Source organism: Lagopus muta, chromosome 11 (assembly GCF_023343835.1).
Source record: "Lagopus muta isolate bLagMut1 chromosome 11, bLagMut1 primary, whole genome shotgun sequence".
Taxonomy (NCBI): domain Eukaryota; kingdom Metazoa; phylum Chordata; class Aves; order Galliformes; family Phasianidae; genus Lagopus; species Lagopus muta.
In genome coordinates, this window is record NC_064443.1 from 6,043,563 (window position 1) to 6,067,483 (window position 23,921).

Consider the following 23,921-nt stretch of genomic DNA (forward strand, 5'->3'; position numbering starts at 1 on the left):
TCCAGCGACCCTAAAGCCAAAGAATGAAGCGAATATTGCACCCTGAAGACACTGGTGATCAGAGAATTAAGATCACTTTCCCTTCTCAAAATGCTTTATAAAGTAGCTAGATGTGTGTGTGAATTATTTACACTTCAAAATACATAGAATCCTGTAGGAGAAGTCTTTATTAGCAGCTGTGCACAATTGATATGCTGACAGATCCAGACCTAGAATAAGTAGATTTTTATCCAAGAGCCACAGGAAAATCTCAACTCATTGTTTCTTTGCAGGTGGAGAAAGAAGTACTGAAGTGTTTGACTCAGAGCATGCTGTTCTCAGCAGACAACTGGAGCCAAGGAAAAGAAGCGGCAAGAGGTATTTGTTTACTAGTTAAAGGTTCTTTTTCATCCGTGCGTCAAAATGAAGGGAAGATCCTACTATTTTTCAGACTATCGGTTGTTTTGACCAAGATGTAGTATAAATTTCACAAATATTTTTTTTCTTTTAAATATTTCCATCTTATTAAAAAAAAAAAAAAAAAAGTTACATCTCTGTATGGAAACCCATAGGTAAAAACAACTGACTGTGTTTGCTGATGGATGGGGAGTGAGAAGAGCACAGGGGGCATTATTTGCATGTTTTTCTATTCAGGACTCCTCTGGCGACATTTTGTTAGTCACTGTAACTTGCTACAAGTTAGGAGAGAGCTGGCTGGTGGACTTGAAGCGGGAGAAGATCAAGAGGAAGAGTCCTGATGTTATGGAGATAGGCAGTGCTGCACCAGTGGAGGGATTTCTCCTGGCATTTGTTGGCTGACAAGCCTTACTGAGTCTTGTCAGAAGTGCAGAACCCCAACTGTTTTATGCAGTCTCTTGCAGCAGCTATTGCAGAGAGTATCACTGCTGCTGCTGATACTGAGGTAACCTCCTGGTCAGGAAATGGGGTCCTCCTATCCCATCCTGCCACTAGCTCATGACTGTTTTGCTGCAGTGTGTTTAGGTAACAGATTGTCAGCATGCCCCTGCAGTGCTCCTGGTAAGCATGAAGAGAAATCTGCCCACACGTAGCCCACAGCTGCAAGGCTGTCACACAAATTTGAGTCAGGTTAAGAACACGAGAAGATGATGTGGAAAATAAATACATCACTCAGGTAAGAAATGACTTAATAGGATGCTGCTGAAGTCTGTGGGCTTGATTATTCATTTAGATGGGCTATTCTTGGTTTCTTTTCCCCATGATGGATTCAGTCAGGTGTGGTTCATTTGCTGGTAATTGCAACCAGATTTGTCATTGAAACAAACAAACAAAAAAAAAACAGTACATAAAAAAGCACCCAGTTCTACAGTATCCATCTGCATGGACAGCCTGTAAGTAATTTCTCAAGTGCAAACACCTGCCATTAACTCGCAACAGATTATTCTAGCTAGGTTTAATGACATGTAGTCCTTGTTAATTACCCCAATTTGAACAATTCCATACTGGTCTCTACACTGTGTATCATACCAGGAATTGGTGTTGCCTATTTGGAACTGCTCAGCTTTCATACGCAGAAGTAATTCCCTGGGAAATTACGACACCTGCAAATGTATCTTAGTATTCCAAAATGGCACTGCTAAGCATGCTGGCTAAAGCCAGGCTGCATACCATGTCGCACTCCTACAAAGTTGCTTTCATGCATGTGATTTCATATCTGGTGTTTTACCTTCAAGCGTGCTAACTTCAGGAAGTTCTACCAAAGAGCTTTCTCTGAATTTGATATATAATCATCTGAAAGTTAAAGTATTTGTAATTTATACACATATGAAACTGGTCTGCTTTTAACTCCAAATAGTCATTTGCAGTGCCAAATAAAAATATTTTTGAAATGACAAATTCTTGTCTAGCTACATATATATCAAAATGGGTGAACTGTTAATCTGGCATCCTGATAATCCAGCCTGAATCCTAAGGCTGTAATCAAAAAACTGCATATATGATGATATCCCAGTTGTTTTCTGTCTTATTAGATGAAAATAGCTCTATAAAGTGCATTGGAGATCATAAGATCTTCACTGATTATTTTTGAGTGTTATTTTACGACACTTATTTATGTAAGTTTTTGCTGAACATAAATATGGCCAGAAGTCTGATGATTAAATATTTTTTTTTCACTTAAAATCTATGAAAGTTTAATAAAAAATAATTTATTCAAAACATTTAAGAAGAAAAAACTCATTTTCCACTAAGGAAAAAATTAGAAGCCTTTTTTTTTTTGGACAAAAGTTTCTAAATTAAGACCTTTGTAACTTAAAGAATTTAATGTATTTCTCTAGTGGAGCACCTTTGAGGAATGCACTGGTGGCAATTATTTCATCTGCTGTTAACAGCAGACCTCAAGATCTGTTAATTATTTCTCTTTCTTTAAATTTTCCAAAAAGGAGAGTTATTTCAGTCAGTATTTATTGTCCTCAAAGAAAAATCAAGTAACATTAATGTAAACATACTGAATACACAAACTTTAACTCAGTCCATTCAAACCTTTTGTACCATGGCACTGGACTTATGGCAACTGTGTAACTTGTACAAAGCATAGCTTGCCCATTACAGAGGTTTCTAAATAATAAATACAGCTCAAAACAAGTGAACATTTCGTGAAATAAAATAGTACTGGAAATCAAAAAGCTGCAGTACAGTCAAACAGGAGCTGTTCCTTAGAACCATGAAGATAGAACAGTTCACAATGAAACTCCCTCTAAAAAAATAAAATGTTTTGTTAAGAATGGCTGCCACCTAACATTAGGTAAATCATGCAAAATAGCACAAATTATAGTAGCTGGAAAATGCAAAATAATTTGGTAGAGTCATCTAATCCTTCAGCATCACCGTGCAGAAATCAAGAGGGATTCTCTGTTCCTTCCTTCAGCTTTTTTCTTTTTTCTTCCAGTGTTTGCTTAAATACTTTTTTCAGGGTATTGTAAATGTATGGTCCATCTTCAGAATCAAAGCTTGTCTAATAAAAGGCAGAAATTGAAATGCAGTTGTTAAATAGGCGTCACATGGCAAAATGCAGAGATGAGCAACATTTAAAAAAATAAAGCAGTTTTCAGGTTTATTTAAAAAAAAGAAAAAACAAATACAAACACGGAGTGCTTTCATTATGGAGTACTTCATGGTAAATAGTTTTGCCTAAACATTAAAGCAATGAAGAAATGCTATGATGAACAGCTGGCATGTCTGTAGATTTACAAGAGATTAGGAAGCAAAATGATGAACTTTCTTTTTAAATACTTCCACCTGCTGAGCTACGATGTAATTTAGAAAGCAATTTAATCTGATGGGAAGAGTCCAAGTAATACAGTCCACCAAAGCCTTTGGTAAGCTACTCTCAGAGCCTTTTTATTCCCATCACTTAAAAATCATCTTTTCCCTAATATGAAGAAGTCCATGAATTGGAAGTGATCCAGAGACAGAAAAAGGAGACGAAAGGACTATGGCTCCAGTGACAGAATGGGGTTTGTTGAGAATATTCCCTATCTTTTATGTAGGATGGTAACCACAAATTCTGAATGGAGACAGTGTGAGTACACCAAGTGTGAAGGGACTGCTGTCACTTTTACTGCCCTGCTGGTTCATGATTTAAACAAACAAATACCATGCCTTGGACAGTTACTTGCCTTAGTGAAAGCTTTAACAGCACGAACAAGTAAGGCCTCCTCCACATCAGCTGGCAGCGTTTGCAAGTTCACCACACAGTGTAAAATACAAAGGATAGTCTGACACTGCTCCTGGTGGATAAAAGGAACAGCAGCTCATTAGAAGAAATCTTTTCATGAAAAACAATTAACTTTCCATTTTTGTTTATTGCTGTTTAAATACCAGACTGTGCCCTCCTGTATTGAAACCTTCAGGTGTAGGAGGTGAGGGAATTTTCACAAGCCTAAAGAGCTTTTCTATATAATTGTTACACTCACAATGGAAGAAAATCTTCTCTAGTGTGTCTCAAACTGCTCTGGAAATTTCTGGGTGATCAGGCATATCCCCATTTTGAATTTTAAGAGATTGAAGGTGCCTTTTGAATGTTTAATTTCCATGTTTAAAGGTCACAAATGAATAGAGTAACAAAACATGCTCAAACAATGCATTGACATATAAAACATCTACCTTTTTCAGTAAGTTAAGTGCATCTTGTGATTCTATGGAATTTTTTGCCAACATGTCAATATCATCTTTGGATATAATAGGCTCTTTCAGTTGCTCTATCCAGGACCACATCAAGCTACAGAGGATGAAAGGATCTCTCTCAGTAGAGATTTTATCCCAAGCTCCATCTCGAGAATTCAGTTCTTTCTTTAAAAAAAAAAAAGGAGAGGAAAGAAAAAAGAAACTACAAATACATCATCTGTTTACTTTTGCTAATATTCCTTTCAACTGCAACAGTATTAGGCTGCTTACATTCCAATATGAAAAGAAGATTTAATGGTTACAAAAAAGGAACTTTTTTTTTCCATGATGTCAACGTTAATCAGCAGTAATGCAAATGATTCTTTAAAACAGAAAGATGATGTAAATAGTGCAGCTCAGAATCTCCCTGTTATCTCTCAGAATATATAACACAGCATTGGATTCCTACTTCCTGCTGGAAGGATTTGGTTTTCAGAATAAGCAGTTAAGTTTCTACTGAATTATAGGCAGAATCCTCTGATTAGTTCAGAGGAAGCACAGATTAAAAACAACATAACTCTAACTTAAAATCAGTAGCACTTTTATGCTATCAGGAGCTAAGTTAAACCAGAGGTAACAGCACCAATTTTCATTAGTTAGTGAAATGGATGAACACAACCTGAAAAAATGTTCTAACTTCCTGTTGGGTACTGAAATTTGTAGGTTCATTTCACATATTATTGAAAGATTTGACTCCTAACTGACAAATACAATTATTTTCTTAACCAGAGCATAAATCTGTGTCCCAGTGTGCCATTTCAAAGCACATGGTGGCATTTTTGCCATTTAAGAATTAAATGCAGTGGAATATTCAGAATACATAACACTGAATGAAATTAAAAATTACCTGCCACATTTCTACCTTCTGCTTCACTTCATCCTCTTCCAGAAATTCATTTATATTTGCAAGTGCTTTTGCTGCCAAAATTCTTCGAGCTTCCAAACTTAATTCTGACTGCAGAACAATGTGTGGAATTGCCTCTGACGGATCTTTGCTACCTTGGCTTTCACATCCAATGGAAAAGTTCACTTTAGAAGAAGAAGAAGAATCAGAGTCCTCTGAGACGTAGACTCTTCTGCCGTACATACGAGTCTCACATTCTTTTCTATGGCCAACCTCATTGGTGAAATTATGCCTTGGTGTTCCAGGCTCCCTGGTATAGTGGAGAGATGCTAGACCTGAAGAAAAAGTTCTGCTGCGTTGTACTTCTTTGGTAGAGTTCCTTCTCTGATAAAGTGAAGATCCATCTTTTTGCCCATCCAAATTAAACTTAGTCTGACTCCAAATTGTACACGTGTTACGCACTAACGCTTCTTTGTTCAAATCCAGCTGTGGCTTTTGTTCGTCTGTGGCAGAACTCTCCTCACCACTGTTCTGCTTAAGTTTGTTGCACAGTAGTATCTGAGCAGGTACCGTCCATGCCGTTTCTCCTTGCTCTAAGAGGAACTCAGTTCTCCTTAGGTCTGAGTCACTGTAGCTTAGACGCCTCCTCACATGAGACAGAGGCTGAAGGCATTCGATGTTCCTCCTTTTCCAAAGAGGATCACATTCATGTGCAAGGGAGAAAAGAGAATCCTGCGTGTCACAAGTGGCCGAGTGGGTGTGCGAGGAGTCCGACGTGTCACTGTCCTGCCTGGCAAGGTCTCCATCCAGCTGTGTCGACACCAGCTGGGAGACAGTCTTTTCAATTTCAGCTGAGAGATCTGCTATGTTTAAGAGTTCTGCCTCTACCACTTGTCTGTTTTCAGCCAAGTCTAGGAGCAGCTTGCACACTAGGTGAATGAGTTTTGGCACGTGTTTGAGGTGCCTGCTCTCATAACCATGGAGCAGGTGTCTCTGGCGGGTCAGGTACTGGGACAGCGTCACCCTGTGTGCCTTGGGCTCACAGCAAGCAAATACGTTTCTGAGAGGAATCAAAAACTGAGTGAATTCTCTGATGCACAGTAACTGCCCTCTAGTCTGAATAGAATTAGGCCTTTTTGCTCTGACAAAAAGAATGGCTTGATCAGCAGTCATTCTTGTTGCAAAAACTAAGTAGCAAGCTACTAGAACACCTGGAACACAGAAACACAAGCATTGGTTCAAGAATTTTCAAACAAAAACAATTATTCAGAAGAACTATGGGATGAAAATGAATATAGGTGAAGACACAAGCTTTGTGCCCACTATTATATGATGCTGTGGGGTTAGTTGCTTTTGTTGGACCACAAGACAGTAAATCCATTCTCACTACGCTTTCAGTGAGAGCAGCAGAGGCTTCTATGGGAAGAACTTATGCAAATAGGTCTTGAAAAAGCGAGGAGTAAATGAAATTTTGGGTGACTTTTTTTCCCACCAAAAGGAAACTGTCCCATTGAATGCAGCAGGGAATTACTGCACTGAAATTAAAAAAAAAAATCTAACCTTGCAGGTTGCTGTTTTTACATGCTAAAACTGATCTCTTCCAGCTACTGACAGATCGTTTTCACAGATTTGTTTAATATTTTAATTACTTTATAGATCTTATAAAGAACTATAAAGAGCTGTAAAGACTTTAGAGATCTTGCAGTGAATTTAAATTATTAATAACTTATGAACAGAGGGTGCTTTGCATCTTCAGAAAGGCAGTTCTGGTATCGTGCAGCAGAACAACATACCTGTCCGTCCAAGTCCCGCATGACAGTGAACAGCCACTCTGCCTTCCTGCAGCGCAAAAGCCATGACTTTTACCATATCAAGTATAGTAGTAAGAGATGCCACTCCATAATCCTTCCATCCAAAATTATAAAAGTAAACTAAAACAAAAAGAGAATGAGTTATTTGCTTTACTGAAAGTTAAGTTTTCCGTACTATATGCAGAGGAGAGATGACTAATAGTAAATTATAGTAAGAAAATTGTATAAAGATTCTTGGGGGAATCTGACTACATACTGCTTACAAGAGATTATTTTCCTATTTCAGAGTTCTCTTGCTATTGCAATTTGATAAATGCATGAAGCTAGCACTGGACTGTCAAACTCGAGTTCAGCTGCAATGCAAAAAATTTAACAAAACTGAATGATTCATACAAAAATTACTGAGCTATCTAGAAGTAAAGCATCATTTTTCCCTTTTAGAAATTAAAGCACTGCTTCAGTCAAAAGCTTTTTCTTATACAGAGGCGCATTTATGCATGTCATCACATGAAAACACAAAAAATACTGTCATTACAAATGGCTAGATATTTGGGAACTGAGAAGAAAGTTAACCAGCTGTTGTCCCTTCTTTCTTCTAAGTGGATAATGTGTTATTCACCATGGATTATATTTGCCCAGCTTTATCCTAGAATGGCCTGGGTTGAAAAGGACCTCAATGATCATCTAGTGTCAACCCCTCTGCCATGGGCAGGTTTGCCAACCACCAGACCAGGCTGCCCAGAGCCACATCCAGCCTGGCTTTGATTCTTACACCCTATCTTGTGCAACATTTCTTACATAGCTATTTAAGACATGCAAATTCAAGTAAAAATATCTGGAGCTGAAATGAATAATGAATGAGGCCCAGCAGCAGGAGTGCACGTACTGCCAGCCTCCATGAACGCCTCAGGAAGGTAGGTGAAGCCACTTTCTTGCTCCAGCGGATTCCCACAGCTCGCGTGCTCCCCAGGACGCTGCAGGTTAATTATGGTTTTTATGCCACATCTAAGGAAAGAAGAGATGAAATACGTGTTTATTCCTAGTGGAGAATATGGACCTTTACCAAAATCCAAATACAGGCTGAAAGAGAAAACAGACTGGGAATTCTATTAGTAATATGTACAATAAATAATGGGTAAATTTTCTTACCTTTCAAACTGTTCAATGATGTTGTACTTTTCAATTAATTCTGTTGAGGGTCGAGCCATAGCCAGTATGTTATCTGTTATCCTGAGGAATTAAAAAATAATATTTACTATTTTTACATTAATAAGGAGAATAATTATGTTAATTCCTGGGAATTAATTTGCCAAGATAAGGCTGCTATGTTATTTTCATTATGACAGACATGCTGCTGATGTACTAGAAATTCTTTTTCAAAAAACTCTCATCACACAGTGTTAGTGATGAATCCTGTTAAGTGGAGACAGATATCACACATCAAAAAACCTTTACTGGAATTGTTCGAATGCCAGTCCAATTAACATAGTAAAACGTTCCTTTGAATAGAAATGTGAGCTGCTCCCTGTTTGGCCCTTTAAAGCTGTTATGTTTCCGTGCAGCATTCACTGTTAGATCAGTAAGAATGTGAAGGTATGCTTCACATCAGTAATGCCGAATATGAATATGCTTTCTTCAAACATATTTCATCTCCAATAAATGTTTTTACCACACTTGAAATTCCATTATGAACACATTCTGACTCCTTTGCATTTTAAATCTCAGTGAAAACTGTCTGTAGTGCAGGATATTTTTATTAGAATTCATGTCAGTTTACTTTGACTTTTAATATGTATAAAGGCTGCAGTTACATTTAGTGACAGTAAATGCTGCATACTACCAAGATGAGTAGAGCCCTTTAATAGCTTGCTCCTGGTCACTCCATCGAGCCGGATTCTCATACTTGCACGCACGGCCACCGCATGCCATCGAGCACTGCATGTGCCCAGGGATGACGTGGCGAAGGCGCTCCCCCACTTTTGTGTATTTCGCCGTCGGCCGCCTTGAACTTCCTATAACAGAGGCAAAAACCCCTTCAATAAGAGCCTCGTGAATTCATCTCCACCATACAAGTATTTGTTCAACCTTAAATGATAAAGTTACAAAGAGCATAAATGTACAGTATATGTTTACAACTCATTTTTCAAGGCAGACTCTAAGGATTCTGAGAAAAAAACAAAACGCTTGCATTACTAAAGCTGGTGTTTGTCACAGCAGATGTGTTCTTTTCCTGATGAAGCTATCGGCGTGCAACACCCCGTGCAGGGCAACAACTGACAGACACCTGAAATCAGAAAGAGCCACATCCGTGTGGTGTGGCAGGTGCAGGAAGGTGTGCTTCTATTTTATGTTACAGTGAAAAGCATGCATTAATCCTCAGATAAGGAATCAATGAACAAAACATAAAACACAGGAAAAAAAACACTATTTTATGCATGTAAATATAAAATACGGTCAACAGAACAGAAGTGTATGTATTTATTAACAGAGTCAACAACAACAACAGAACTGCCAACAGTCTTAAGGAGAACTACTTTACTTTTTTTCTCAGGAAAAGTTGCATCCATCTCCTCGGGGCTCAGCGACGATATTGCCACCATCACCCGGTGCGTCGATGATGAGAGAACCTCAACAACTGAGCTCCGGCGCCTCTGGATGATGCGAAGAAGCGGATCGGAGGAAGAATGCCTCCGACCCTGGAAAAAGTTGCTAAAAATACTCACTGCTGAGCGCCGCCGGGGTGAGCCCTGCATGATGACCAGCACCACTGACAGCACAGCGCGGCTGCCGAGCAGGCACGGGTCTGAAAGCCAAGTTGCTCAGCACTGAAGTTGCAGCGAGATGCGCATCCCTCCGTCTGCTGGAGCAGCTAGTCAGCATGGGCTGAGCTGTCTCCATAGTGACAAACAATGAGGGCTCTGCTGCCAGCCAGCCCCGTGGCAGTGACATTCTATATGAATTGATTCTGTTTGGGACAAAGTGTTCCGCTGCTGATGAAAATAGTTGCATTTCAAGTAGATAATTTTGAAAATGGACTGGGAACAACCAAAACATTTTTCCATAAACAATGTGAGTATTTTAGTTAGTTGTAAATAACATACATTCAGAACTCAGTTAGGCACAAAATAATATATTCAAGAGAACAATCAAAATGTATTTGGAGGCTCTGCTTCCTGAGGAATCTGTAAGTACATTATACGCCCCCAACTCCTGGTTTTACATTCCACAACCACCTCTCTCCCTCCGCTGAGCTGCTGCAAAATGCATCATTAGCTCTGTAATAATTGGGATTAGTGTGCTGCTACTGAAATGGCTCATTACACGATGAATTGTAGACTGTTCACTCTGGACCATTCATATCTTCTAACAAACACAATTTGTTACTCAAAACAAAAGGCTTATTTTTTTTCAGGGCACAGCTCTTTTATTAACCAGAGCTGTTAGCCCTACAGAGTGAGATAAAGCAGATTATGGGGAGGAGAAGATGCATCAGTTGAGTGCTTTAGGCTTTTGAAGGTAGATATTAGGTGGCAAATTGCCTCCCACTTTGCTGCCAGCGTGCTAAGAAAGAGAATGAGCTGGCCAGAAAGATTACTGCGCTCTCAAAAGCACAACATTCTTAAGCAACTTACGTGGAGAACGGATTACAGAAATGTGGATGTGTTTTCTTTTTTAAAGTCATCCAATTGTCTGAGTGTTAAAGGGGAGAGAGCAGAGAGATGAGGAAAACTCACCATAGCTTTGGTCAATTAACAGAATCCCACTGTGTTTTCCCTAGGTTGTATACTTCATTCAGTCTGATTTTTCCTTTTGTGTTATGGAAACAATAACCCTTAAAGAGGAATTGTGTATGAGAAAGCTCTTTTTTTATACAAAATCACGAGGCAAAAATCTGCTGTTTCTTCCAGGTACTGAACAGGGACTGAGTGACTGAATACTGAATACTGCAGCCCCACTCTTAAGACACAGTAAGGATTTCTGTGGAAACCAGGCATCTGGACACATCTGTGGTGATGTGGTATGTGAAAAGGAAAATGTTAAGGCTCAAAGATCTGACTGTCCTAATGAAGCCAATATAAGAAGATTGGGAAATACTTAAGTATGCTTTTATTCTGGGTGTCAGGTTGAAGAGAAGGGAAGGAGATGAAGAAGGTTCTTCAAGTGCTGCCTATGTCCAGCCAACAAACAAACAAAAAATGCTTCTGAGTTAATTACATTCTTTCTCACATTTCATTCTTAACTCTTCCCAGAATTTTTTCTCCTGTATATATCAAGTGATAATGGAGCCAGAGATGAGCAAGTGAAAATGCTGCATACCATTATTTTTCCACTGAGTCTAGCATGATTTGCAAGTACTCACCCAGAAACTTTCAATATTGGAGAGGGTTTTTTTGTTGAAGGTTTTTTGTGCCTTCAGAGAGCTGGGCAGCTTCTGAACATGGAACCATTTCTCTAAGCAAGAGACTTGGCAAACTGAAAGTTACTGAAAAGTTCAACATCTTAACACATCGTGGCAATAAGAAGTCACACAGTTTGCTTTTGCTATAGACATTTTATGCTTAAAATTTGGGAATAATGTCCATTTTTCCCCTATGGAAAATTGCTTCTTTTCAGAACTTTTTAAGCTGTTTATATCAATAGCATAAGTGATTGATAAAATCAGTGGATGATAAAATCATTACCTGAACTCATATTTGCAAGATACACACTGCTCTCTAGCAACGAAGAGTATGGTAGTTCATTTTGCAGCAAAACTCCTGCAGCCATTGCAGTACCTGTGGAAACAGTAATATGTTTGCTGTCACTCTGCAAGCTCGAAAATGCAAAATAAAGCTGAATTAAAGCTCAGTACCTGGCACCTGGTTACAAAGTCATCCAAGGGTTAAGATCTGGGCATTCAGGCACAGACCATTACTTTCTTTTTGGTGTGCAATCTTAAAATTCACCAGTTCTGCTATCTGTCCTAGCAATAAGAAGTCACCTGTGTATTTCCAGCTCCAGTCTGGCTGATGGTGTACCTTACAGTTGTGTTCTATATGCACAGGAGCCACTCACCTAGAAACCTTTACAGCCAAATCAATTTTCTCAAATTCTTAAAAGTAAACACACAACTATAAATCCTGCACTGGAAGCTTCCAAGGGGCCGTTCCAGCAAAACCAATGATGATAGCACTATTTCCAGATCATACCATTCATAATTTTAGTCCAAGCAGACTGTGTAAGGTACGTGCCTTCTCTGCTCTCTTTCCTCCATTCTGTTTTAGAAAGCTGGCAAGTTTGAAATCACATATATGAAGATTCTCCTTTAATTAGAAAACAGAACACAAGACTGTCTAAGCAGAAAGCATGTTTTCCTATAATACAAAGCAAGCTGAAGAGATTGTATCTGAAAAACAGATAATACAAGGAAAGCTGTCAGTGTGAACTTATTAATCAGTCACTGTGATGTTTAAGTAAAACAACTTCATGGCTCCTGAGTGCACATCCTTACTTCTCATATCTCAATAGTAAAATAGTTGCAAATATAGTACTAAAAAAAGCATGTCCATGCTATAACTATTGAAACTCTTCTAAATAAACCTTCAGTCCCAAATTCTGTGAAAACAATACTAAGATTCAGTGCCACAGTGTTCTAAGGTTTACTGCAATCATAATAATGAGGATTATTACGTGGTAAACAGTCCAGTGCTGTGTTGAGATATTAACTGTTTGTCATTCATTCTGCATGAATATTAACTATATAATATATTAACTATAATTCTGAGTAATTGCTTTAGGTAAATAATTGAATCAATTCACATGAAATTTAATGTATAGATATTATATTATCTAACACATACTTATATTGAAACTATTCTTCTATATGTGTTTATGGACTGTATTCCACATCAGTGTCACTGAGTACAGCTCTGTCCCTTACTTATGGTCCCAGCTTATGGTGGGAACAGCATACACACACAAGTAACCCATTAATATCTGCTGCATCAGTGGCCTCAAAGAGATGAGAATTGCATTTTTCTGTGAAAGCCAAGGGGTCTTTTGAAAGTTCATTGATGCTAAGCAAGACATTCCTTATGTAAATATGTATATTCTGAAGAATGTTCATTAAGATGAGTCTTAATGTAGAATAGAGACGCACATTTTCTACTCAGCTGCTTGACCATCTGACTGCACTTTACAAGTCCATCCCATAATAAACAGGCAGGAATACATGCTTGTACTTGCATTCTGAGAAGCTCTAGTATCCCTGTGTTTTTTTTCCAGTGGCTTTTGAAATCAGTTAGGGATGATTTCAGTCAGAGGAAACTGCAGCTCAAGAAATCACTAGTTTATCCCCAGAAGTTCCATTTAGGGTTAATACAATTGAACTGCCAAAAAAAAAGAAAAAAAAAAGAAAAAAAAAAGAGTTTCTATTTCTCAGAAACTTCTCTCAAAAAATCTTGATAGCTTCTCCAGGCAGCATTTCAATATGTCAGGTCTCATCACACAGGCAGTGGGAGCACCAGCAGTCACACCACTCGAGACCAAGGTGTAAAGGCTGTGTTTTGAGATAGTAAGGCCTAATTTGGTGCTGCTGTTACTGCAGAGGTGCATTACATTCCTGCACTGATAAAAAGAGTGTTGAGAGCTGGAATAGCATTTGGGTCAAAGGAACAACAACTGCTTTTCCAATGTACTGCATATTCTTAGTTTTAAAAGGTCCTCTTCAGCATTTTGTTCATCTGTTAGCACCTGATGGACGCTAGAGAAAATCAAGCCTCAGATGTTATTCCAGGTCATGTTCTTTATGAGCTCTCCGAGGGAGCTGAGTCACGTGCATCATGGCAGTCATGATACCACCTTAATCAGATCTGCTCTGTGCCATGCTTTTCTATTGCCATGACAGCAAAGAGGCTGCTCTTTTAATCCTGGTATCACAACTTAAGAAATGGAACAGTGTCTTAGGTGATTGATGTTCCATCTCTTTACCATGGGAAGCAATGTCGTTAAGCTTGCACAAACAAGGCAGGTAAAGAAATGGAAGTAAAAATAACATCTGCAGTGCTGGCTGACTGAAACAAATGTCAGAACCACAGTGCCCAGGGAAACGGGTCTGTTGGAGCCAGACACCAAGCACTAAGGGGATATTCCAGCAGTCCCCTTCGAGGCATGCATTCTGTACTTGCTTTGGTGTTTCTCTGCGTACCTTGGAGGGCTTTTCCCCACTTCTGTGCAAACCAGATCCTAGCAGAAAGGATGTCTCAGATTTTGTTGCCGATTCACTTATTGCATTTGGTAACAGATGACAGCTGTCACATCCAACTTGCTGTGTCATATAATCAGAGGTGGATTTCTGTCAGAGGAAATTGCACAGGCACACTGTGCTTCCTTAGGTGAGATCAGTCTGTATTCCCACTAAGTTTCTAAGGGGTGATGCAGCCTCTAGAATAAAAGAACCCTTAGTGAAGGTTAAGCAGCAAAAAGCCATGCAGCAAGTCGGACAACTGAGAGATGGGGGCCTGCAACTGGCTGGCAGGCAGCTGCCCAGAAAGGAGGAAAGTTCACAGCACTTACACCACAGCCCAAAACTGGCTGAGGTGTCATTCTGCCTTGCATACAGGATGAGCATTTCCTATGATTGCAGGATCTGGAAATCAGTGTTTTCCAGTTGCTGGGCTGAATTTTTGCTTCAGAATACACTGAGAGAAGGAAATAATGTCTAATGTTTTAGCAGCCAGAAAACAAGCCCCAAAGTGCTAAGATTCCCACTATACCTTAGCAATTAATATGGTTGTTTAACAGATGCAGTTACTGTCTTCAGAACATGCTTTCAAACAGGAGAGTTTGCGTTCCAAACCGGAATGATTCCAGTGGTGGCAGTGCAGCTGCCAGCACACAGTAATCCTCCCCCCATTTCTGTGGAGCTGTTTACTAACAGTGAGGACCCATTTCCCCAGATTTGTATGGATCTGGTAACCTAGAATATGACAGCAGACCACACGTTGAAAAGATTGGTTTCATGTATTATCATGAAAAATCTTGGGTAATCTTTCCATTGTAAATACATTCTTACATACAAGAGAGGCAAAGGCTGATGCTTATGCCTGTCACATAAAATGTGGAGATCACTTGTAGTATTTTCTTGCTTTTAAAGTGATTTGTTCTCCCCCCTGTAGCATTTACAGACAAGGAACAAGCAAATGGGCAAGCTGCTAAAGGAACACAGTCAATGCAACTGCAGGTAGGGGCCACACTAGGTTAGCACCTAAGCCCTCAGGTAACATTTACTCCATGGCCTGGTTCTGTAAGTACTTATCTTCTTGAATGGCTTTGCTCCTGGGAGCAGTCCCACAGAAGTCAAGAGGATATCTGTCTAAATATCAGATTATATGGGATGAAGTTTCATTGCCTGAACGCAAAGTTCTGAAAACTGCACTAATTAAGATGTTTAGAAATTAAAGACCACTCAGTTAACAAGACGAAGCAAAAATATGACCACGTGAGGACTGTTTATAATTAATGACAAGGTTAAGAACTTTGATTGTTATGAATGGTGAAACAAAATTAAAAGCACTAGCTAGGAGCTACATCAGCAATTGGAAAAGGCAAATAAACACACTACAGGACAAAGGGAAGACGAGGTATTAATTTGAACACATCTTCATACAGTTCAGAGGTTTATAATTTGCACAGCAGAACAGTACTGCAGCTGTTGTAGGACTGCTCTGATTTCACACAGCCAGAACTGGTTTGTTACTTCCATAAGTAAGTGGTATTTTAACCCTTAGGAAAAAAATCTCAGCATTTGTTTTAGTTTATGGTGAATGTCATTTAATCATTACGCATTGTATTTAGAGGACTGTAACTGCTTTCACATACAAAAGAGACAAAAGAATTTAATTCTAATTTCATTAGAAAGTTATGTAGGTGCTGGTCTGGTGATTCACTATTTGCTATTAATAGCTTTTTTTACATGAATAGCAACCAAAAATGGACAGATCTATCAACTGACTGGATTCGTCTCATTGAGTCACGTCAGCTTTCAGTGCTAACGCAACAGTTAACAGAAGTTGTCTTAACCTGCCTTGCACAGGCTGGGAACCAGTAATTACTATTGAGAAGTACAAAAGAGGGGTGAAAATGAATAAAGGAACTGCTCTACAAACAACACGAGTGAGTCTGATATTCCTGATCCTGTACTGTGACAGATTTTTGTATGTAAGACTACATACAAAAGAATGGAATTCCTTCAGTGCTGCTGAGTGCTACTGAGGGAATTTGAAAGTGGAAAAGATCTAAACGGAACTCTACAAGGTAAAGGGGTTACACCTCGAATAGTCAAAAACGTAGTAAATTTAAGTGAGTCTTCAAACAGAAGTGCAGGAATTTCAGTCTAACATCTTACCTGTGACCCTGCAAAAAGAGTGAGTGAATGCTGACCCCTTCATGGCTGCAGTACCATCCCCAGAAATGCGCTGTAGGGACACCCCGTTTACAGAAGAGATGCTGAATTATGTTGCTGCAGTGTTTCCTGTAGTTAATTGGATTCACGGTGGTAATCTGGGAGGAGCCAATAACTATCTTTTCTTAACTTAAGACTGTATGAGGAATGCCTTGCGGGCTATGCAGATAATCATCTCATGAACTGCTTTCTGCGTCTGCCTAGATTTCAGAGGGATTGAGGCAAAGAGGCCACGCCAAGCTCTTCAAAGAACAGAGCCCTTCACACCACCCTGCTCTGTCCATTCCGTTCACCTCCACATGCTATATGCCCCCAGAAGCGTGGGTCTGCATGCGCCAGCCAAGTGAGCACAGCTACAAAGGTCACTGTGGGAACGCACCCGCATCACTGCAGTTCAACTGATACATAACCTCAAAGCACCACGAAAAGAAAATCAGACTCATCTCCTACTGTTCCTATCTGTGGTTATACCCTCAACAATTTTTTTCATTTTTCATCCAGTATAGCAAAGACTGTCATTAAAGCATATATACTGATGGCAAACTCTCTGCATTAACATCCCACAAGCATAACAAAAAGAAGTTATTCTGAATGCAAAGGATGTGATCTGCTAAAAAAACAGACTTGATTTAATTAATACAAGCCAGACTAAAGTAATAAAACAAGCTAAATAAAATGAGATTTGATGTTCTATTTCACCAAATCAACTACAGTATTATCTGACAAGAAAACAGATTTCATCTATTTTCACAGCTTCCCCACGTGTCTTATTAAAACAAATTAAAAAAAAAAAAAAAAACCACACAAACAAGCTAGCATTAATTAAATGCTTACTCACTGCTCATCATTAATACCTCCCAGTTACTTAGAGGAAAAAAAAAAAGTATGTGTGCAAGCTTCTGTAGACGGGGATGTGTTTTTTATTTAAACAAGTTACAGGAGACAACTGGAGGCTGATGCCAACATATGTGTTAATTCCAAACGTGTTGTCTCAGATAAACACCTGCCTTGCTGTCAAGAGGGAGATGGAGCACACAGAAGAGCATCAAATGGTTACAGTAATTTTCAGAAGTAATGATGTAGCAAATTGTCACCGTTACTGTTGTATGGTAATAAAGGAAAGAAGAACAATGCAACTACTTGAAAAAAGGACCACGTAGTCCTTAACATCACACTTTTTTTGTACTGATATTGCAGGGACAAAAAAGAAATCATGGGCATGAACTCAACTGCAGCTGATCATTTTAGTAAATAGCTGACATCATACATATACACACGTATCAGGCCATCTGTGCAAAAAAGTCTTAATTGAAAATGGGACTTAAAGAGTCTGAGGTGGACCCTGGGCAGTAACCAAAGCACATCACTGCCTCAGAGGCAGAACGCAGCGCTGAGCTCCTACAAATTAAATGCCTTTGGTGGGAACCTGCACTAAAATCTGGTAAAGCATTTGGTAGGAGGAAGTGAGCAGATTTGTTAGCAGACGAAAGAACAGAAATACGCTTCAGACAATTAAGAAACATTAACTAAATGGAATTCTTAATAGAAGCATAGCCTTTTTTTGGGAAGTTTACACTGATTATACAACAGCAATTCAATTATTTGACTCTGGAGGAAGGTTTGGTTTTGGATGGTTTCAACGCTTGGTGCAGCAGCCTGCTGCTCTGCTGCATCCGTAGGTATTAGTGAGTTGCTGCCTCTCATTCCTGCACTTGCACTCTTCAGAAGGAATGGCAGCTCATTCAGCTGAACAACTGATTTTTTCCCAGAGGTCTGAAAAGCTGAGCTAGTTCCAGAAATGGGTGCCAAACATGTTTGTTCCAACAGGCCCTGTCATTGCATTGTTGTCAAGATGAGGCTTTGTGCTAGGGATGACTTTTTGGGGGAGTCAGCCATTAGGCTGAAATAATCTGCCATTTTCAAAGGAAGAGTGCTCCGAGTAGGTGGGAAGGTGGTGACTAAACTAACAATCTTTCTCTTCACGTTTGGCATTTTCCTATTTAAACAAAATAAGAATCCCATGTCCTCTGGAAAATTCTTTTGAACTGTGAAAACCACTGAAAGATGTTAACAGGCTTTTCAGGTAAGTAGAGCAGGGTCACCAGGCTGCGGCAGCTCATTCCCCCAGCATCACATGGGCTGCCTCCCAGCAGCAGCTCTGCAGTGTGATAAGCAGAGGCACCTGTCCCATGTCCTTAGGTAGAACTGCATCAGATTAGGCAGGCAGTGAAGTTACTGTCTCACAGTGAATCGAATGCAACTGAAATGTCTGACCATCATTTAGACTGCGGTGTTCTCGTTGTTACACAAGCGCACCAAACTGTTCTAAAACCTTCTAGTTTACTAAAGCTTATCTTTCTTTAAGGTGGATTTGAATTTAGCACAAGCAGCATATTTAGATTTCTAGCTGGCTTGAAACATCTCCAGCTTCATCTTTTGCTTTTTGCTCTTCTTATAGTTTGGGTAATGAAAATCAATGTAGCTTCATTTTCAGCTTGCATAAAACACTGCAGGGAATGCTTTCATTCTTGTGTTTTTCAGAAACAGTATGAAATTTTATTAAAGACTTCTTACAGGCTTTGCCATCACACTGTAAATTGATCATAAAAGCACCTCAACTACACCAGCACTGTTACTCTTGTGAGACACGTACACGTGTAGATGCTTCATGAGATCACAGAGCAACAGCCCACTGAGGAGCCCCGGCCTCATTTGTCATCTGTACTTCCTACATTCATTCCTTTCCTCTTTTGTTCCACTGTTGGATAAAACTGACAAGATGGAATACAACAGAAATGCAGTGAAATGTTAGGAAAAGGCAGAACTGAAGATTTCAGTTCAAGAGCATTCTAAAACTGACAAATTGCATCATGTGTTACTTATAGATCATTCAGTGCGCTCACAATGCAACAGGTGACCACCAGCTATGGAAACAAGCTACAGGCACTTGTTCAGCCACAGGCTTTGAAATTAGAAGTGCAACTTCAAGGAAATACAGGTTGAAAAGGGAGAGGAGAGCTGCCACTGGGCTACAGCAACCCACTTCAGCTCTGCTTTGTGAGACAGCTCATTTTCTGAGCATGGAGCACAGGGGCAAGGCCCTCATCCAGTCATTGCCTGCTTTGGGTTAGCAGCTCTGTTTCTGAAACACCAAATGTTGGGTTGTTGGAAAACAGCAGTTAGGAAATTAATTCCTTCCCTCATACAACTTCTGAAGAGCCACCACAGGCTTTGCTAATTTGTGCTGACCTTTCCAAAAGCACTGCTTAATGTATGCATGACATCTAGCAAACATAGGCCCTGCAGCAGAACAGGTATGGAGGAAACACATAACAAAGCTCAGCTGTTCAAGAACAGCACATAAGGTGGGAAAGAGGAACTGGTGAGGAAATGAAGGAGATGGGAGGTAGGCAGTCCTTTTAAAAACACACGCAAGGAACAAAATGCTCGAGCTTTGCCATGTGGGGACTGCTTGAGTGAAGAAGCAGAGCAAGTCAGCAAACTGGCCAGGGAGCATCAGGGAGTGTCAGGGAGCAGGAGGGACACAGCCGCTCACGAGGGCTTTGCTGGCTCTCGGGATGAAATTCAGGCCAGGAAGTGCTCCACTGGAGAGAAACTGAAGGAGCAGGTACGATTTTATGTCATTTACAACAAACAGTGAGCTATCCAAAACCAGGAGCAAAGTCGTTTACAAGTTCTTCTGACAAACAAGTACAGCCAGCATTCGGGCACCGCCGTTCCCGTTCTCTGCGGTGCGAACGCGGCGTTGCGCAGCACCCCGCGCTGTGCGAGGCGGGGCAGCAGCACCGCAATCCCGCGCCGCGTCTCCCCGCGCCATTCGGCGGCTGTCCCGTCCGCTCGCGGCTCCCTCGCAAACCGCGCTCGGAGCCGTTCCCGTGTTTCTGACGGAGACCGGAAGGCACGCCGTTAGGGTCGGCCCGCGCTGCCGCTCTCTCAAACCTAGTAAGAGGATTACACCGCTAATTATAGCTCTGGAGCGCTGTTCTTACAGCACGGCCTCGAGGACCGCCTCCGCCGCTCGCTTTGCCTTTGTTTCCTCGCACATGTGGCTCTGTGTATGTTTTATTACACCAACCGCCCACGACAAGCACAGAGGGACGGATGTTTCAAGCAACACGTCATTGCAAACGCCAGCATCAGCGCTGCGCGCGTCCTTTCGGGCTCCATTACCCAACGGATACCCCGCCCCGCGCTGCCCCAGCGGCCCGGGACGCCCCGGGCGCGGCCGCCTCCGGCCGGGGCGTGGCGTCACCCGCCGCCACAGATCGGCCGCGCTGGGCACGGCGCCGGGACGGCCGCGCGCAGGGCTGGGGGCGCCGCACCCACCTGCACCGACGCTCTGCCGCCGCTCCGCCGCCGCTCGGCGTGGGGAAGGCGGGGCCGGGCCGCGCGCATGCGCCGCTGGGGGGAGAGCGGAGTATGGCGGTGCCGGGCCTTGGGAGGCCGGCGAGGAGGCGGCGGTGGGAAGCTGGGACGCGGTGTAACATCTCTTACCGCTTCCCGAGGCACCGCTTGCTTCCTTCCCGTAGGCGCTGCCTGGCGTCCTGGGGCAGATTCCCAGGCTGCGTCAGTAGCGGGGTTGGGTGAGAGGAAGGATTCCTGCTGGCTTGAAGAAGTAAAGGCGCAATGATTTGTAGCAAAATTTTAGAAATACAGCTGTTGAATTGTATTGCGTGGTTAGTTCTTGCTTGCAAAACTGTAATGGCTTTTAGATGTTGTGAATAGTTAAGGATGTAGCATTACAGACTAGAAAGCATGTTGTAAGGCTATTCAGCTTTACAGCAAAAGAAACAATAATGAAACCATGTGAGTAGGCTTGCCAGGCATCAAAAGAAGCCTCCTTGTCTCCCAGCACCCCGGTGTATAGCATTAGAAGGCAGGTTGCCAAACTTACCTCTATCCAAGGATAAGCAGGTGCTTGGAAATGAGAGCTGAGTGAGCAAACACTACAATTTTGGTACCTGTAAATTACTTCTGATAGGCATTCTCATACTGAGCATGTGTCAATGAAGAGAGTTCATCTGGAGGGTGAGTGAAGAAGACCACAGGATGAAGGAAAAGGCTGCTGAATGGGCTGTCATGATGCTAAACGGACACCAGACGGTAGAAGAGACCAGGGAATAGAAGACTGGAAACCTGATAAATCACTGCCTGAGATAGGTGTGTGTATGTTAATTATCTCATGGGTAATGATGAATATGTACTATCTGTGCAAATTGATGGACTCTGAATCATGTAATCTTTGAAGCACTTATGGTGGAAATATCCCCAGCGCTTCCTGGCACTGCTGATAAAGAATGCCTGACTGAACGGTAACAAACCTGTGCTGTGAAGTTTCTAGGCATCGATTTCTTCGATCCACTCCTCAGCAGGAGCACTGCCATGGGCAGCCCTGGCAGGTGGTGGAGCCTCTGCTGGGCCTGGCCTGGAATGCTGAGCTGTGTGTGACTTCAGACATCTGCTCCCACATTGGTGCTTGTGTAATTACATGATACACAAACTTCCTGCAGGAAGAAGCATGCGTTCAAGTTTGGTGATGTTTCTGGGTACATTAGTGAGATTCTGTAGGGCTGAGTTCAAAGCAGACACCCGTGGAGTAACTCCATGAGGCTAAACCCACCTTTCCCAGATCTATGTCCTGCTGTCTGGATCTTAGAAACCTTACCTGGCTGAAATTTATTGTAGATCAGCACATGCCACCTTGTGGCAAATTAGCAGCGTATGTCTGTGCTATTCATTCTCAACTCTTCACACTTTATTCCTTATTAAGATACTTCCTTCTATATTCCTTGTATTTTGGGGCTCAAATTGCTTCATCTCAAAGTTCCTGTGCTTCACTGCAGTAATTCATACACATTTTGGAGATCCACCTGTGATGCTTTGCACTTTGATCTCATGTTCTGCCAATATAAAGTGTGTTTGTTGGCGAGACATGCTGAGCACTTTCCAGTTCAAAGCCTGCAGTTAGCTGGTGAAAACTGTACCTGGTTAATCTGGTGAGTAAGACGCTGTGAGGAGCACAGGATGTTTGCCTTCAAACTTGTACCATGATTTCTGCATCCGGGTAGCTCCTGCTCCTTCCCCCTCTTGTGCAAGCACTGAATTTAAATGTGTTATTACTGCTTTTGTTTTTTCAAGTCCCACTTGCTTACTGTCACAGTGTCCTTTTCCAGCGTAAACACAGCGTTTACAAAGATGATTTAGACTTTCACTGCAAGCCTTTCATTTGCAGTGCTTATGCAGGCGCATCACTGCACGGGATAATGTCTCTCTTGTTCACAGTGAACGTCAGTGTTATGGGAAGGGAACAAAAGGCTGAAAGGGGTAATCAGCAGATGCAGAGAAACAAAGCTGTAGCAAGAAAAAGTAGCTGCAGGGGCTGCTTCTGAGGTTGGAGGAGCGCTCAGTGGAAGGTGGCAATGCCTTCCAAAGAGGCATTCAAGAAATGCTGCTGCAGTAGTGAAGGTGTGACCTGGTCTTTATTTTAGTAATCTGCTTTCATCGTTCATCCGTGGGTAACCTTTGGATCTTCTAAAAAAAATCCTTAAGTACTTTTCATTTTGTAAAGTCTGTAATGGTTGAAGTTGCATGCAACCCAATAGCTGCAACTTAATATGAGCCACAATGGAAGGAAATAAATTTTAATAGGATACCATAGCAGCTGTAAGTTTGCAGGGAGCTAATTTAAACCATATTCTCTTACCACTCTGCCTTCAGCATTAGAAAGAAAATATGTTAAGTGAGGTGTAGTTCAATCCAGTGGTGATTTGGGGATGATTAAAGCTTATTAGTCTACAGGCTCCAGCTTTTTGGTGTTTTTAAATTTTTTTCTCTTTGATTTTATAAGCCTTCAATTGAAGGGAGTTTTCCATGGCTTCCACATTAGCTTGGGTTGGTGGACCTACAAAAGATATATGCCATAATCTTTGTGATGCTAAGTGACTGCTCCCAGTCACCTCTGTACACATGTGATCAGTTTCTTAAAAATCAGTGCCTGCTAAGAGCCTCTGAGTGCATGAAAGCAGCTATCTGATAGCAGAGTGGGTATGTTGGATTAGAAACAGTTACTAACTAAATAATAGTTTTCTTTCCCTCTAAGGAAAACAAGTTTACACTGTGGAATGGCTGCTTCCGAAGGGAAATGAAGGGAAATGTTGAAAGAGGAGGGATTAAAGAAGTGATTTTTTATTTTATTTTTTTCCCCTGGAAAGATAGAACAAGGACAAGGAGGAATTGCTTCATGACAAACTGCATGGGATGGCTGAGAAGCAGAGTGGGGCGATGGCTCTATGCTGGTTTTAGTTGCCAAAGCAGAGCAATCTGTCCCAAGGTTTGTGTAAGAAGGCGAGATCAGGAAGGCTGAGCTGCAGATGTGAAGCCTTGTGTTAATGGTTTTCAAGGCACTGAACAGAACCCAGAGAGACTTCAGCATTAGGCTTTGACAGAGGGAATTACACATATTCAAAGGAAGAATTCTCACTGGGGAGGTTCTGATTTGATATAAGGAAAAGTTTTTTAGGATAAAGGTGGTGAGGCAGTGGCACAGATTGCCCTGAGAGGTGATAGGTGCCTGCAGACATCCGAGGTCAGGCTGCTTGTGCTCAGAGCACCTGATGGAGCT

The 23,921-nt window shown here is 41.2% G+C and overlaps 1 protein-coding gene across 6 annotated transcripts; it reads right to left on the reverse strand.

Annotated features, from left to right (window-relative positions):
• Positions 1 to 149: 149 nt before the first annotated feature.
• PTPDC1 (protein tyrosine phosphatase domain containing 1) lies at positions 150 to 21,598 on the reverse strand. Of its 6 annotated transcripts, none has more exons than XM_048957305.1 (10): positions 20,627 to 21,598; positions 11,520 to 11,612; positions 8,678 to 8,849; positions 7,987 to 8,067; positions 7,724 to 7,842; positions 6,820 to 6,957; positions 5,030 to 6,237; positions 4,123 to 4,308; positions 3,636 to 3,746; positions 150 to 2,971 (listed from the first exon to the last, which is right to left on the reverse strand). In XM_048957305.1, the coding sequence occupies exons 2-10, from the start codon at positions 11,602 to 11,604 to the stop codon at positions 2,855 to 2,857; spliced, it is 2,217 nt and encodes a 738-aa protein (XP_048813262.1). In that variant the 5' UTR covers positions 11,605 to 11,612; positions 20,627 to 21,598; the 3' UTR covers positions 150 to 2,854. The 6 variants fall into 6 exon arrangements, with proteins under 6 accessions (XP_048813262.1, XP_048813263.1, XP_048813264.1 ...); XM_048957306.1 differs by lacking the exon at positions 20,627 to 21,598 and adding an exon at positions 9,377 to 9,488; XM_048957307.1 differs by lacking the exon at positions 20,627 to 21,598 and having other exon boundaries at positions 8,675 to 9,488.
• Positions 21,599 to 23,921: the final 2,323 nt, after the last annotated feature.